Source organism: Furipterus horrens, unplaced genomic scaffold (assembly GCF_987537825.1).
Source record: "Furipterus horrens unplaced genomic scaffold, mFurHor1.1.pri manual_scaffold_6, whole genome shotgun sequence".
In the NCBI taxonomy this organism is placed as follows: Eukaryota; Metazoa; Chordata; class Mammalia; order Chiroptera; family Furipteridae; genus Furipterus; species Furipterus horrens.
In genome coordinates, this window is record NW_028327176.1 from 81,469,626 (window position 1) to 81,486,463 (window position 16,838).

Here is a 16,838-nt window from a genome sequence, read left to right on the forward strand (position 1 = left end):
ATAGTGCAACTTGATAAAAGCCCCATTAAAAATCTACTAGACATACAATGTAGATTTCATCTAGCCCTTGTAGAAACAGTGTATGTTTTACAAGAGCATCCTGCCCAATGTACACCTCTGTCAAATCATAGGTGCCTTCTATCTAGTACTATTTTAATGAGACAGTTTGGTAGAGCCTGATGCATTACCAAACAGCTTCTGAAAATTTGAGGGAAGCCTCTGGAATTTTTGGGAAAGGGAAAAACCTGAATATTCCACTGCCTTTCTTGAGTGATCCTTAAAATTAAGGACCCCCCTCCCAAACATAATCATTTGTACAACATAAGGAAAAAGGCTTTAAGTACATATGGCTTCTTCTTTTATAATCAAGATTTTAGAACGCACCATCTAAACCAGCCCTGTTCAACAGAATTTTCTACTGTGATGTCTAATATGTAAGCCAAAGACTATATGTGGCTATTAAGCACTTGAAATGTGGTTGGCCCAACTGGGGAAAAGAACTTTCTATTTTAATTCATTTAAATTTAATTAGCCACATGAAGCTAGTGGCTACCATAACAGCCAGTGTATCTATGGATGATACTGATATTTTATTAATCAGGTAACATCATGGCTTTGAATAAAAGTTCATGGCATTACACTTTTTCAGGCTTACAACAAGCCATTATGTTTTTACAAAAAACATTAACAGAAATATCATATACATGAGATCATGACTTAATGCTAAGAAAAATAAACTGCTGTCCAACTTAAAAACAGATTTATTATCAGGATAAGATAAACAAATGCTTAAGCAATGCTCCACTCATTTTCATATAATTTTACTTTTGAGATTGGCCATTTTGCTGTATCAATGTAGAATTTATTTGGACATTATTCTTAGCATTTTCCCTTCACATACCTATGTGAGGTAATTCTAAATAGCTTTAATATTATTTGCAGCAGATAAAACAAAACATTAACTGAAAGAGCTGCCACCAGACAAGAGTCTATCCAAAGGTCTTATTTCAAGTAGTACTTCAGCATTTTCCTGGTCAAACTTCAATATCAAGTAGCGACAAAGATCTGTATCAAGAATCTGGTATAACTACCCAAGACATGGGGCTTCTAAAATCTTTCTATTATCTGTGGTTTCCAAAAATAAACAGCATTCAAATATCAATCAGAATTTAACAATTAGAAAAAAGTAAAAGAATAAAAGATAAAGCTGAAAAAATCTTTTCATATAACAAAAAAATTGCAGATATTTTGGCACATCCTACCTTCTAATTCTCCCTTATGTATTTCCAAGAGCTTTGTAAGTTTGTAAAGTACTGATTACTAGCAGTCAAAGGAATACAGGCAATCACTGGACAATAACAACCTTTTAAATTATGGGCCTACAAAAATATTAGGTTTCATGCTCCAATAGTTTTTTTATAAACACAGTTTTTAAACCTTTTGACTGTTAGATATAATTAAACTTTTGCTAATTGTTCAAACATAAGCTGTATTAGGAACTGCAATTGTACTCAGAGGACTCTGGTGCAGGTTGTTGGGAAAAATGACTAAGAACTGTATAACATGTGACTTAAAATTTCCTTTAAATTTCATAAATTATGATATAGGCAAAGCACTGTAGTTAACTGCAGACAATTCATTATAAATGTAAGAACGGAAATAATCATGTTCAAAATAATCCTGGCTGTGAATAGGAAAACTGCCTTATTAAAAAAATATAATAAATATGCATCAAATTTACAAAACAAAGCAGTTATATAAGGTGATTTGATTTAAAAAGAATGCTTGTTACAAGCATTTTCCAGGAAGGTACAGAAAAAAATTGATGGATGTGACAATAGGCAGCAGAATGTAAATGCACCAATTTTACCATTTCAAAATGACGCTTCAGAGTCCTCTGAATTTTCTCCTCTTATTGGCTGTAGCTCTCACAGTACATGCTGTAAGTTTTCCAGGTCCAAGTCTTCATTTTAAATTTAACAGGTAACTCACAACAGCTACCACAAGCAGTTTAAGGACAAGGAGCAACTCAAATACGTTGACTTGTCCAAACATATTTCGACTTTAAAAGTTAGTTCCCAATCTCTCCTTTTAACATAGTGATAAAATGAAAATGAAGTTCCACTTCAGTTTTTAAAAAATAGGCTCAAGATACTCTCCTGTTCTTCTCAGAGGTATTGAAGAATACCACTTAGTGGCACATACAATGGAGTCCAAAACTTTGCAGAACATTCAAGGACTATAAGTGTTAAGACTGTTACCAGTGCGAACATTCTGGATAAAAATTACTTCAATTTCTTAAGAATTAACATATTTAACAGTATTTCTACACCAAGTATAACCTTTTTTTAAAAGTATATTTTATTATGTTGTTACAGTTGTCCCAATTTCTTTTTCCTTTGCTCCCTTCTTCCCAGTACCCCCTCCCTCCAGCAATCCCAACCCCCTTAATTCATGTCCATGGGTCATGTGTATAAGTTCTTTGGCTTCAGCCTTCCCTATATTATTCTAAACTTCCCACTGTCTATTTTGTACCTACCAATTATGCTTCTTAATCCCTGCACCATTTCCCCATTTCTCTCCCTTCTCTCACCCACCTGATAACCCTCCAAATGATCCCCATACCTATAATTCTGTTCCTGTTCTTGTTGTTTGCTTAGTTTTTGTTTTTAATTTTTAGATTCAGTTGTAGATAGTTGAGAGTCTGTTGTCATTTTAATGTTCATAGTATTGATCTTCTTTTTCTTAAATAAGTCCCTTTAACATTTCATATAATAATGGCTTGGTGATGATGAACTCCTTTAGTTTTACCTTGCCTGGGAAGCACTTTATCTGCCCTTCCATTCTAAATGATAGCTTTGCTGGATAGAGTAATCTTGTCTGTAAGTCCTTGCTTTTCATCACATTGAATACTTTTTGCCAGTCCCTTCTTGCTTGCAAAGTTTCTTTTGAGAAATCAGCTGATAATATTATAGGCACCTCTTTGTAGGTAACTCTCTTCTTTTTTCTTGCTACTTTAAAGATTCCCTCTTTACCTTGAACCTTTGGCATTTTAATTATGATGTGTCTTGGTGTGGGCCTCTTTGTGTCTAGCTTGTTTGGGACTCTATGTGCTTCCTGGACTTGTATGTCTATTTCCTTTGCAAAATTTGGAAAGTTTTCCTTCATTATTTTTTCACATAAGCTTTTGATTTCTTGCTCTTCCTCTTCTCCTTCTGGCACTCCTATGATTCGGATATTGGCATGTTTAAAGTTGTCCCAGAGGTTCCTCAGCCTCTCCTCATTTCTTTCAATTCTTGTTTTCTCATTCTGTACCAGTTGACTGTATTTTTCTTCCTTATGTTCCAAATCATTGATTGGAACCTGGTTTCCTTCCTTTCACCATTGGTTTGTGTGGATTTTCCTTTGTTTCATTTAGTATACCCTTCACTTCTTCCCTTATGCGTTTGACATACTTAAGCATATCTGTCCAGTCTGTGAGCATCTTTATCACCAGTGTTTTGAACTCTGTGTCTGTTAGGTTGGCTATCTCTTCATCGCTTAGTTCTCCCACTGGAACCTTAATTCGTTCCCTCTTTTGGGCCATAATTCTGTGTCTCCTCATCTTAACAGATTCCTGTGTTTGCCTCTGTGTCTTAGGTAAAGCTGTTGCTCCTGTTACATTGTAAGGAGCGGAGCCTTAGGTATTCATCAGTACAGGGCGACCTGTTTCACCACATTGTGGCACTGTGTGTGGGGGAGGGGTGCGAGAGGGAACAATGCCGCTTGCCCAGCACGCGCCACCTTTCCAGGCACTTCTCCCACTTCCATATGGGACTGGTGCCTTTTTTAGCTGTTGCCTTTGCCGTCGCTCTCAGAGTGGGTGTTTCTGCAGATGTTCTAGGACCCTGGGGGCCCTTTAAACTAGTGGACTCTGCTGAGACACTGGTAGTTTCTTCCTCCACCCTAACCCTCACTGGTTTGCACAATCAGAAGCAATGGGGCTTTATTTTCCCTGGCACTGAAACTATGAGCTGTGTGGTCTGGTCTGGCGGTGTGAGAACTCTCCAGGTGTCCCTCTCCACTTTAAATGTTTGACTGTGCTTTCCAGTGGCCTGCCGCTGCTATTGCTGCTGCTGCCACCAGACTACATCCTCTCCACCCCAGCTCTGCCCCTCCTACCTGTCTGGATGAGTATTTCTTCTTTGTATCTTTGTTGGACTTCCATGCAGCTCAATTTTCTGGAAGTTCTAGTTGTCTCTAATTTTGAGGTAGTTGTATTCCTTCTTAGTTGTGGAGGGAGACACACTGTGTCTGTCTAGGCCCCCATCTTGGCTGGAAGTCTCAAATATAACCATTTTTTATTATATAAGCAACCCCATGACAGACCTTTGATATGAACAAAAATGATGGCACTCAGCTCCCTGAAAGGATCACAACTGACACTCCCTGAGCAGCAGCAGTGTGCCGTGACTTGCTGTGCCACTGCTTTCATGTGATCCCAACTATCCCCCAAATGGTTATTGCTTCCTTTACCTAGAAGGTTAGTAAAGAAAAAGTCTTACGATCATTAGGGGATTTAAAATATTCAGCAGTGCCACGGACAAAAATCCAGAGCTCAAGGAATAAAAGAGAACATAGGTATATCTGCAATGGGTGGACACAACTTTCCCAGACCCTTGGGATCAAGGCTGAGCGGAGTTCACAAGCGGGCACGAGAGGGGCCAGCAGACAAAGTACAGAAAGTGGATGAGAAGGAAAGTTTATCAAATGTGCAGCCCTTCTTCAACAGGACGAGGAACACCTTGAGAGTCAGAAGGTGGATGCTGGGGGCCTGTGGTCAGCCTCGATTGTTTTGGGCAAAGTGAGCAGCTGTGTGAGGAGAGCTTGCTCAGTGCCTGTGAGAAATGCAGAGGTCATCGATGATGTTCCAGAAATGTACATGTTGAAGAAAATATGCTGGGGACTCAAACCAATGAACAACTGTGTATCTTCTAACCATTTGTGCTTACAATGTCAAGGGAGTAAGAAACTTTTCTGAGTAGGAGCCAGGTCCCTGATAAAAATAAGCAGATTTGGAGTTTGGGAAGAAAGACAACGAAAACAAAGTGAAGGCCTGAAAGACAAAGTCAGTCCAAGAGAAGGATATCTGTGGGAGTGAGGGAGGGGACCAGGGGTGGAAGAAAAGTAAGTTTTAGAAAGTGAGATGTCAGAGTTCTGTGCATGGCCAGCTCTCCTCTCCTGGGGTCTCATGTTGAGAAGACACTTCACCAACACTGCAAGTAATCAACAGGTAAAGTTGGTACCACAGCCCCACTCTGCAAACTGGGCCAGTAGCAGACTACTTTTAAAACCTTCATTTAGATGTCAGGCCCAAGGCACAAAGAGCAAAGAAAAAACACGTTAAATTTAAACATTTAAAGAAAAGCAATTCAACAAGTTTGTTCATCCTCCTTATAAACATGGACCAAATCAAATGTCTTTCTCATCTTTTTACTTTCTATCTTTACATGAAGAAATAGAGATGAGTCATTATTTTCAATACCTAATGGCTGGAGCACATGCCAAAATGCACATGTACCTGCATGACTGTACAGAAGGAGCAGAGCTGCGAGCTCAGATGTCTGCTATTGTATCTGTCAACAGCTCTTCAAAAATCTCCGAAGTATCCAAAACAGTACTTCTCTAAAAGAACAGCCTACCATTCAAAATAAAAATAAAAGGGCCAGAGTAACAGTAAGATACCTACCCCATAAGGCAGCACACAGAATCTCAGAATTAAATCTCTTCTTGTATTTACGGATCTCTGGGGTGTCACTCTGTGGCCTAGTGTTGGTGGGATTCACATTGACCACTGAGCCCTTCCGGGTAGGATCGTGCCTTATGGCTTCCGGCCTCATTCCATCACAGGAAAATCCCACTAAAACACAAGTACACCTGAAATTATTTTCTGTCCACACCAACATTGTGCCTGCCTCCCTCCCCACTATACCAAGAATGTATTCATGTATCATAACTGAGTCTTTGTCCAGGAAAAGAAACTTGTAGGAGATGGATATGGAAAAAGGAAATTAATTATGCAGCTAATTGCAAATAAGGCAATGCAAGCAGGATGGGTGCTTGTGTATCTAAGGTCTGAACCTGCAACGGCCACCATGCCATGCCTTAGCCACCAGAGGGAGCAACACAAAGTAACCAAGTCCTGTTGGTCAGCTGCTTTCTTGTTTCTGCTTTACTTACCCACAGAAGTCACTGTTGTCCCACTAGATGGAGAGATCTGTAGTAATCTGGGGTCTATAAAAGGTGTAAAGGAGGAGGAAGATTTGTGTTTCTGGAGTGTGCTACTAGCGGACTGAGTCTGCAATGTAAATTTCAATTTTATTAATACAATGACAATAAGAAGATAAACATTAAAACAGTTCAACCCACTCCTATACTGCACTGTTTCCCAATACAAAGCCATAGCCCTCCTGCATCAGTCTCCAAAACACTTTCGAGGGCGCCTCTGCACGTGCCCAACACTCTCAGCAACACGCTGCTTATGTCTCTTTTCAGGAATATTGCTGATCCAAGACAGAAATGCTGCATGCTTCTGATAAAACCTATACTTTATGCTCCTAGGTTTTTTTAAAACAAATAATTATAAGGAAAACTCCTAAAGGAGGTTTGAAATGTCTTGATCTCAATTCATCAATTTCTGAATTTACTCTCCTGTCCAAAAAAGTCCAATTAATCTATGCTGGAAACTTGGCAAGTCTTAATTTTATATTACTTATTGTAAAGTGAGGCTCTTGCCAGAAAGCTACAGAATCTTGGCTACCATTGTTTTAGATACATCATCATAAACCCATATCAAATAGGGCTCAGTCCTGAGTGGTGCAAATGACAAAATAAGCCATATGCCTTTGCTCTTTTAGAAGCACTAGTGTTTTGGTTAATAATGTAACTCAAGACCAAAAAAAAAAAAAAAAAACCCCACAAAGAAAGTGAAACAAATTGTTAAGTGAAAATGTAATGACAATTAAAAACAAAACAAACAGAAAAATAAACTTGCCAGTTTAGTGAGTTAAGGGTTATAGTAAATATTGTACATTAGAGCAAAATGGAGCACAGCTGAAATATAAATATAAGGAGTGTGAGTGCAGGTGGGATACATCATTGGAGAAAACAGAATTTATCTGCTCAGGTGCTTTCATCCTATACTGTCTCTCCTACGTGGGCAGATGAAGTCACCACAGCCAAGAGCCCACGCCCTCCTCGGCTCCCAGCTGACAGCGCTGCCTGCTCGTAGGTTTCCTGCTCTTATCCTATGATCTGTGGCCAATCTAGCCCATGCCAATCTGATACTGAGCCTACATTAGAAGCAGTGGACTTGTCCCTGCTTTTCAGGGGGAGAAGACTATTTTGATTCTTTCTAACAAGAGAACCAAAATAGAAGCAGGAGGGCCAGCAGTTAAATGTTCACATGGACAAAACTGGCTGAAGCTACACACCACTTTTAACCTCCTTCAACTATTAGACAAATGCATTTAAATCAAACCCCCCATGAAATCAAATCACTTATTTAATTCAGTAACAGGGTGCTCAAGGCGCACTCTGCATTGCACTGGTAGAAAGGGGGGTGGGGGTGCATGACCCCATTCCAAAGAGCAAAGGATCACCCAACTAGCACCCAGACTGAGCACCACAACCAAGCCTTTGAATGAGCACACAGAGCTTCCCCTTCACGATCTTACATTAAAAGCACACTCAGACTTTCTTGCTTAACATCCTTAATTTCTAGGTTTCCCTGAAAAACATTTGGCCTCTTCTTCAACTCTAAGTGATTGTGTATTTCAAGGAAAAAAGTCCTTTAACAGGGTTGGTGAAAACAAATAATGAGTAATCAATCCACAATACCCCCCAAAACAAAAAAACAATCCAGCCCTGTTTGAAGGAAATTTCTGTTTCAGGATGACAGATTTGTCCAGATAAGGCCAAGTCTGTTTAACCAACTTTTTCCCTGTATTTTATTTATTGGATAAAAAAATATATAAAAGGCAGATTCCACAAATGACTAAGAGTTTCATGTAATTACAGAATGGATCTGAGAACACAGCAATCACTTTATTTAGACTTTTAAAAAATAAACTTGAGTACAGAAAGCCATGCAAGTACACTGATCTAGAGAAGGAAACAGTGACGTGGCACACTTGGAGGGAGGCTGGTCTAGGTTAAGGGATTTGTATGCAGATCTGAAACATGTTACTTGGCGGGTGGGGAGAAGGGTAGGTGACAGAAGAAAGTAGGGGGGGTAGGGGTAGGGGGCGTTGGAAAGGTCTCCTTTGCAAACTAGCTACTAGGCAGTGCTGGTCTAACCCTAGGAAAGCAGCCAGCTGTGGTGCAAGACATACCTCATTAGTAGTGAGCTTGTCCTGGGGTGTCTGTGGGGACATGGTGGGTGTCGGCTGGCTGGAAGATGGGGAGGAGGAAGTGGAGGAAGTGGAGGAGGAATGGCTTTGCTGTAAGAGATCTGGCAAGAGGTGAATGCGACCGGCAAAGCCATTGCTCTCATGATGGCTGGCACGCTTTTGGTCAACTGTACTCTGTAGAAAAAACAGGCATACTTGTCTCGCTCAAGCACTGCTTTATTGCCTATGACCCTACAGATAACTGACTTTGTTCAGGTGCTGTGTGACTTTGCAAACTGCTACATTATCAAGGAAAGACCAGAAGAAATTAGCCTGAATTGGTCACACTTCCTTGCTGAATGCCTAAGTTGAGGCAACAGAACTCAAAGTACCTCATCTGGTGGCAACAGGACTCAAGCAGTAAGCGTTCAGTCTGATTTATCTGCCACACTAGATGCTGTTTCCAAAGTCATGAGCAATGTTTTTTTCTTTAAAAATATTTCTTTCTGAAGCTCTAGGAAGTATCCTGTCCCTTCTTTGAATCCTGGTCTTTTCCATATTCTTCCCACTTTCTAACTGCATTGCCATAGCATGAGACACATTCAGGGAAAAGTCCAAAATGCTGGGTAGGCACCCTGCTATCTTTATAGAGAAGCAGATCACTTTCCTTACAGCTAAGAAATGAACAGACAGTAGAAAAACTTCCAAACGGAGCGCATCAGTGGTACACATTTAACAGTCAACAGTAAGGAAACTAACATTATAGAACATACAGAGCAGCCTCCCTGTGCCGGCGGAGGCTTGTCCGCTCTGGCGGAGCCTGCCTGACCCCACTGCACTGCAGCACTGCAACTCGCGGGGCTGAAAGCTCTCTGCAGAACCACTGAGGCTCTCTGCTAAGGACTGGGCTCTGCCCCCAGCGCCACAAGCCTCCTGAAGGCCCCCCTCTCACTTTTCTACCATCAGACACAGACTGTGAGACTCAGCATGGTGCTTGAATGAGGGCTGCCGCAGAACATGCAGAGGAGCAGCAATGTGAAGTGGAGGACTGCTAGCACCTTCTTGGCATGCAGCACATACCTGCCTCCCTAGCCCAGACTCTTTACCCTCTGGGTCTTGTTAACATGAAAACAGATGGTGATGGAGAACCAGCATGAGTGAGTGAATGAGCAAGTGGGTTAATGACCACAGAAGAAGCTCAGCCTCCAGCAACGGTGCAGAGACACGGGTACCTGGCGGACAATCAGTGTGCCCTCCTTGGATGGGGTCATGGCTGGTTCACTTTCCATATCATCATGGACAATCATAGTTTTCACAGATTCTGTTTCACCATTGCTCAAATTCAGAGATGACCTATTGAGAAAAAATCCAAAGGTGAAGGACCACAAATAACATTAGTTGAGGAAATTCTGTTCATATACTTTTCACCTTCTCAAAGTCATTAGACGAGGTTAGGCCATAGGCAGAACATTTCCCTAAGGAAAACAAACACTTAAAATGCTTAGGGTTTTCCCCTCAACAAGTAAGTTCTTGCCAGTAGTTTGTTTTTGAGCAAAAAAAAAAAAGAATTCAGAATGAATGCTTATGGTTAATTAAAGTAGTTAAAGCAAACTGAATTTCGCTTTTACCCTATCTTCAAATGAAAAAGATAAAATAAAATACACATTGGGGAACAGGGGAGAGGCGCTTCCGCGCGCGCGTGCGCGCACACACACGCACACAGACACACACACACACACACACGGGAAAAAACACAAAGGCTGCCTGCTGCTGAATCCATAACTGTGTGTTACATGTTCCACAGAATCCTGTGATAGGTTTGGAAAAAACTGCCTGGTTCCCAGTGGAAAGAAGACTCAGTGGGGCGCTCTCATCTTTTCTAAAATCCACCAAGGACTGACGCTGCTCTGGTGTCCTCTGGTCCAGACATGGGTTCCCCGGTTCCTTCCTGCTCTCCATCATCATCCTCCTCATCCGTCGTCCCCGACTCCTCACTGGATGAGGAGTAGTCTGTCACTTTGTGCGGTGGTCGCACATCTTCAGCTGCTCGAAGCTCTTTAGCCAGTGCAGTCAAATCCTAATGCAGAGGACAGAAGAGAGAGTAAGGCCAAGCGGGGGTGGGGAGAGTGAAAAAGAAAAAAACAGCAAAGAATGAGAAGTTCTTCATTTTAACCATTAATGAAATAGCTACAACATCAGTTTTGTAAAACTGTTTTGTAGAGTATTTACCAGTATCATGTGAAGAGAGCACTTAAACCTTTTGATAGAAAAGACCAAAAAAGTGAAAAATAGGCAAAAATAGAAAAGACAAAGTCAAAGATGCTGTACAGAGTTCAAATCTCACACCAAAATAAAAACCCATAATAACTTGCTTATGATAAGCTGATGGCATTTCTTCTCAGCTATGAAGTAAAATTCTAGATAAATAAATGTGAGCAGACGGATCCTTGGAGTTTGTTATAAAGATACCTGCCTACATAACAATATTCTTTTAAGGAGATTATCCATAAAGCAAGATTCCAGTTAAATAACACTCATTTAAAGTACGTATTTGGTGAAGTTTTTATTTTTAACTTCAACTCTGAGTTTAAAAAATTTCAAACGAACAGAAAAATGCAAGAGTGAAGTGAGCAGCAGTATACCACTCATATCTTGCTTTGTTAACATCTTGCCACGGTCATATCCACGTTCATGACATATGAAGTGAGAAAGTGACAGCAGTGCTGCTGTGGGCAGGAGATGGGTGGGAGGCCGGCCAGGCACCACTGTGCATGCCTTACCCAGAATCCTCAAATTATCACCCTATAATAGTGCCAATGAATATGGTGAACATCAGAAAGGAAATTCAAGTAAAAGATTATTTTAAAAAATGCTTCATTTCCCTTTACTATTCTATACTATGTTAAGACTCAATTAATTATTCAAATGTAATTTCTAAGTGTGACTATTATTCATATTCTACATTTTCATGTAGAAGTCTAAAGTGTATCTTTCTGCATGGGAATTTTATTTAAAAACAATGACTTTTGCCCTGGCCATTGTGGCTCTGCTGGTTGGAGCATAATTCCATAACTGAAAGGTCATGGGTTTAATTCCTGGTCAGGGCCCATGCCTAGGTTGCATGTTTGGTCCCCAGTCAGGGTGCATTTCGGAGGCAACCAACTAATGTTTCTGTCTCTCTCTGTATCCCTTCCTCACTCTCTGGAATCAGTAAATATATATCCTCAGGTAAGGATTAAAAATAATAATAAGGACTTTTTACAAAGCAGGCTATGTAGCCAAATCCCCCACCCGACTCCCACGCCAACTTTTTTAGCAATTCCATCAAGAGTTTTCTTCTTCTCTCTAATGAAGAACAAGTTTTGTTTTTTTTTGTTTTTTCCTTTGAGCTTAAGGCTCTGAAAAAGCAGTGATCAAGTATTGGACCTTGAGCCTTGAGAACCATCTCATGACTACAGTTGTGGCTTTTTTAAAGTTTTTTTTAAAAAAAGCAATACTTAACAAAAAACACATGCAGCAAATTTTGTGTTAAAAAACTGAAGCAAAAGTTTAGGGTTTTTTAATTCTGGAAAGAACAAAAAGGTAAGTTGAGGAAGGAAAAGCAATGTAGATGGAATACAAGCTAAGTTTAAAAGGCAGTTAAGAGTGGTTCTCTGAAGCTGAATTTCCAGAGATGGGCTTACCACTTCACCCTGCAGTGCAGCCGAAGTCCATTGAGCCAGTGATGAGAAGTGCACACACAGCCCAGGGAAGCATAAAAGAGAAAGGGATACAGGGAGTACAGAAGTCAATTCAGGCAGGAAATCGTAATTCCAACAGGCTTCAAATTCCACAATGTGTGCAGGGACAGGTCAGTTAATGTAACAAGGATTAAAAGAGAAGTACGAGAAAGTCACAACTGCCGCTCTAGGTACCAAAAGGCAGAACTTAAGTAACAGGTGATTTTTAAAAGGCAATGGGAAAAGATTTATTCTAAAAGCCAGTATTATAAATCCCCAATTCACTGAGAATGTATAATGGTTAATGCAAAGCAAAGAGATAAAAGAGCTTTTCTTTCTTTTGTATTTTTTTAAAAAAATAACTAAGTTGGGAAGGAGACAGAAATTCCTCAAATCTGTAAGGGGACCCCACAGAAAGGATTACATATTTTTAATAGAAAGATCTCACTCAAGCTTGAAACAAATAAAACTGATTTTGTACAATTCTTACAGCAGGCTTGAGAGGTCTAAACACTTCTTTTTTGTCTTCAGGTTTTTTCACTGCATTTTCAAGGCGCTGAGATGGAGAACCTTCAGATTTGGATGATGCTGTGAAGTTCAAAAGAGATAAGAAAGGTGGATGCATACAAACATCCAAATGTGTGCTTCAAGGCAGACCCAGCCCATCCAGCCTTTGTCTCCCTCCACCTTGTCCCCCTGGCCCACTTCTGTTAGCCCTACTCATAGCAGGGCTGCCATATGCAGGCCTGACTACAGGGCTCCTGACTCCTTACTTAGACTCCATCAACACACTCATGTTCACAAAACCTTATTATGTCAATAATACTGTAGAAGGAAGTTTCACTGATCTATTATTATGAGTAGGTTTAAATAACCAATATTGATGGCAATAATTGATGGAGACTCTATTGAAAGAAGTAGGTTCAAATCTCAGCTTATTTAGCTAATCACCTTGGACGATTACTTAATCTCACTAAATTGTAGTTATCGTAATCTGTAAAATGGAGACTATATATATCACGGGATTTTTATAAGGATTAAATGAGATGATGCATGTAAAGTACTCACAGTGCTAGGCATGTGTAAGTTCTCAAAAACTATTACCAAAACTGTGATGACTACTAGTTCATTAGCAACCTATACTGTAACATTGTCTTGTGATTTGCAGCTATGTAAAAACCACAGGTCTGTTTACATGATTAAAAAGGATTTACAGTATACTAATCAGAGCCCAATATCGTTCACATAGAAAGGGAAACAGAAAGTCATCCTACATCTCACTCGGAAGCGCTCCCCAGAGCCACTCTGAGACCCAGGCTGGGAACCTGAGTTGCTGGACCCCGAGGAGCTGCCACTGCCAGGCCTGGGCACCAGCTTCTCTACTCTCTCCCACAGCAGCCTGGGCTCAATACCGCTGCTGGAAAAGAAGAGGAGACAGTAGCTAGCGCATCATCCTAAGATGCAGTACCAAATTAAAAGCACAAATAGCATTCAACTCACTGGAAGTTATAACACTGTTCATAGGTTTCATCTCAGATATCCTAACAAATCGAAAATGCTAAATAATATTCTACCATTAGTAGACCCAAAAATCTTCATCAGATATGAGAGGAAATGCTATTGTTTGGTCTAGAAGTGTTACTATTTCTGTCATAGCTACAAATTTAGTTTCTTATTATAAATAATTCCACTTAACAAATCACATACAAAATTATACTGCTTCTAGGCTACTGCACTTGCCCAGCCATTACTGGTCTCAAGAACGGACACTTATGCAGCCTACTCCGTTGCATGAGCTGTGCTGGAAATGTGAGAGAGAGCAGGGACTATGATGTGTCCCTGCCAGGGACGCCCCCAGAAGACAAGTTCGCCAGGACAGAAATGATGCACAGACTCAGTCACAGGAGAATCCTAGTCTGCTGGGGTCATTTAAGGACTAAGAAGGTTCTCTGCAGCTTCTGGACCACCTCCCCTCTCACTGCTTCAAGTTATACTGAGGATCCATGCCCAGAAGGCGAACTGCGGAGGTTCAATAACAATCAGGTACAAAACATTCAACACAGTGACTTCTCCTTCCTCTAGCCTGGTACTGGTCAGTGGAACTTACTGAGATGATGAAAATGTTCTATAGCTGAGCTGTATAATAAGCTAGCCACTAGTTACATGTGAAGACTCACCATTGACATTTGGCTAGTGTTACCAAGAAAATTAAGTCTTAATCATATTTAATTTTAATTAAATTAAGTGCAAATATAGTAGCCACTAGTCTCACACGACTAATAGCTACTGTACTGAACAGCTCTAGCACTTTAAACTAGTACTTGGTTAATTCACTATTTTACTGCAAACTGTAAGTCAACAACTGACTTTCTTTAGAAGCCCATGTGTCATTTCTGCACTCCCAAGGCCTTAGGATATCCTTCAGATAATAAGCTCCTACAGGTTACAATTCTCCTAACACCTGCCCCCCTTACTGCTGTTCCTTTCACTTACTCTCACAGAGAGATTTCATTTTAAAGCTGCCTACACAATCAGATTCAGACACTCTTTTCACTAGAGATCAATTTGATGTTATTCAAGTTCACAGATTTTATGGCAGTTTTTCTTTTATAAACTGATAATCTCCCCTTTGCCCCAGAGCTCCCTATTTACAGCATTTTTTATGAAAAAAAGATGACAAAAGACTGTAGAGGTCACTATGCAATAAACCTGTTCTTAAGCTTCTCTCTCTCTCTCTTTTTTTTTTTTTTTACCTGGTGGAGTTCCTTTGAGCTGCTTGGCTACTCTGCTGCCCACTGCCCTGGAGAGGGGAATCCCGTCGGGACAGAATAGGGGAACGAGATGTTGTTCTCACAGGAACCTTCGGGTAAAAAATACAGCAATTAAGTTCTTGAAAATATGAGAAGAAAAAAGGTTTCCCTACCAAAACATATTTTTACAGCAGTCCTAATTATGTTAGCTTTACTACCACTGACCTACCCTCGATTCCTGATCATTCTCTGCCCTCCACTTATATAACAGAAAGAGAAAACTTAGTCAAAGGCATCAAAGAAGCCAGGACAAATAGCCCTTCTATGCTTCTGTAACATTTAAATGATGTTTGGACTAAAGTTCGGTGGCAGGGGACACACAAAGCATTTCGCTGAGATAATGTGAGAATCAGGAAAATAAGCTCAAAGAAACCAAACAATGTCTACAAATGGCTCAGTAGGAAACAAAGACTGGTAGGAAGCAAGAAAATATTCAGAGGAAGCAAATTCCAAGTAGAGGAAAAACAAACTAAAATTTGTCCTTGTGTTTACTTTCACCAAGTAATTACTAAAAAAAAAAAAAAAAAAAAAGTTAAAAAATCTTAAAAAGCAAAACAAAACCAAAAATTTCTCAATTTAAAAAGAAAAAGTCCTTTTTGAAATTTTTGTTAAATGTTTTTTCTTAATAAAGTATTTTCTGAAAATGTGGGTAATGGTTTATGTTGCAAAGTAACTTTGTTGTTTTTGTATAAACTTGTAATACAACTGCTAAAATATATTTTGATTCTACTTATTCTAAAAGCTTCTTCTTTATAAACTTACTCTTAAATCATTTTGTTACCTAGTTTTTAAATATAGAGTTAACAACCACAATAGATACCAAACTGCCACTGGGTGAATATAACAACTCCTAAGTGTGGAACTTTCTCCACTGTAAGAAGTTCCTTTGAAATTTCATTGCCCCTTAATTTAGGTGAACTCATTATACCCTTTATTAAAATAAATAATTTTTTAAAAATAACAAAAAGGAAAAAGAAGCACACATCTGTCTTTCTGCTTCTTACCCTTGGAGGCACCTCGTCACTGTCTGATCTAGACCAAGCCTTTTGGGTGGGGTCAGGTACTTCCGACTTAGAGTCAGAACTCTGACTTAGCACCTCACTGCGGGAAGGTGGACATGGGTCCTGAGAGCGAAGATGGTGGTGTGCAAATTTGGGAGGAGAAGGGTCACTGAAGGAATGGGATCGCGAGACAGGGGAAACATTGTTCTTGAGAGATGCCAGGTGGGACCACTGTACCTTACAAGAAAACAAAACACAAAACATTCAATGCGTTCTGCATAAAACGCTTTTCTGGTCAATACCAAATCCAAAGCAGAAACTGGGAAATGCAAACTGGGTGCTATAGGGTTAGGTAAGCCAGGTAGCAAAACAGTTACACTTTAAAGTGAAGAAGTGATCTGGGGAACACAATATGTAGAAAAAGAACAAATGTACACTTAGAAGAAAAACTCTTAATATCCAGACAAACATTACAGATAGCAGTAAACATGAAGATTAAGAAACATAAAAAAGGCTTATAGAACTCCTGTCCTGATAGGGGGCAGCCGTGCTACATGCATATCCATGTCAAAGCAGAGACTGGACAGGTAGAGAGCGAGAGAGATCACAAGGTGAACATTGCCATTACATGCAGACCTAGCTATCCACCCTCCCAGTACCTGCAGTGTAAGATTTCAGACCATGTAACAGTAAAATAACACATTTAATGAGCAGAGACAAACCCCTCATGTTTTGACATACTATAACAGAATAACTTAAAACAGCCAACTTTTCAAATATACCAACAATTTTCTTTCTTTTCCCAAGTCTTAAAACACTCAACCCTAGATCTGCATACATCTTCATACTAGTTATGAAAAAGAACTTTATTTGGAAATATTCAATAGTATGATTCCCTAAATTGACCTACTTGACAATTACTTGTTAATTGAGTTTATC

General features: G+C 39.9%; 1 protein-coding gene across 40 annotated transcripts in view; it reads right to left on the bottom strand.

Annotated features, from left to right (window-relative positions):
• MAP4K4 (mitogen-activated protein kinase kinase kinase kinase 4) overlaps window positions 1-16,838 on the bottom strand; it is a 218,823-nt gene that overhangs the window by 19,915 nt on the left and 182,070 nt on the right. For 10 of the 40 annotated variants that reach the window (XM_090281887.1, XM_090281893.1, XM_090281902.1 and 7 more), the window contains 9 exons: window positions 15,903-16,136; window positions 14,842-14,948; window positions 13,363-13,502; window positions 12,579-12,676; window positions 10,271-10,446; window positions 9,602-9,722; window positions 8,373-8,564; window positions 6,220-6,337; window positions 5,729-5,899 (listed from right to left, as the gene is read on the bottom strand). In XM_090281887.1, the coding sequence (XP_090138013.1) occupies window positions 5,729-5,899; window positions 6,220-6,337; window positions 8,373-8,564; window positions 9,602-9,722; window positions 10,271-10,446; window positions 12,579-12,676; window positions 13,363-13,502; window positions 14,842-14,948; window positions 15,903-16,136 (1,357 nt within the window). Of the gene's footprint in view, window positions 1-5,728; window positions 5,900-6,219; window positions 6,338-8,372; window positions 8,565-9,601; window positions 9,723-10,270; window positions 10,447-12,578; window positions 12,677-13,362; window positions 13,506-14,841; window positions 14,949-15,902; window positions 16,137-16,838 lie in introns of all 40 variants that reach the window. The other 30 variants (XM_090281901.1, XM_090281907.1, XM_090281910.1 and 27 more) reach the window with 6 other exon arrangements.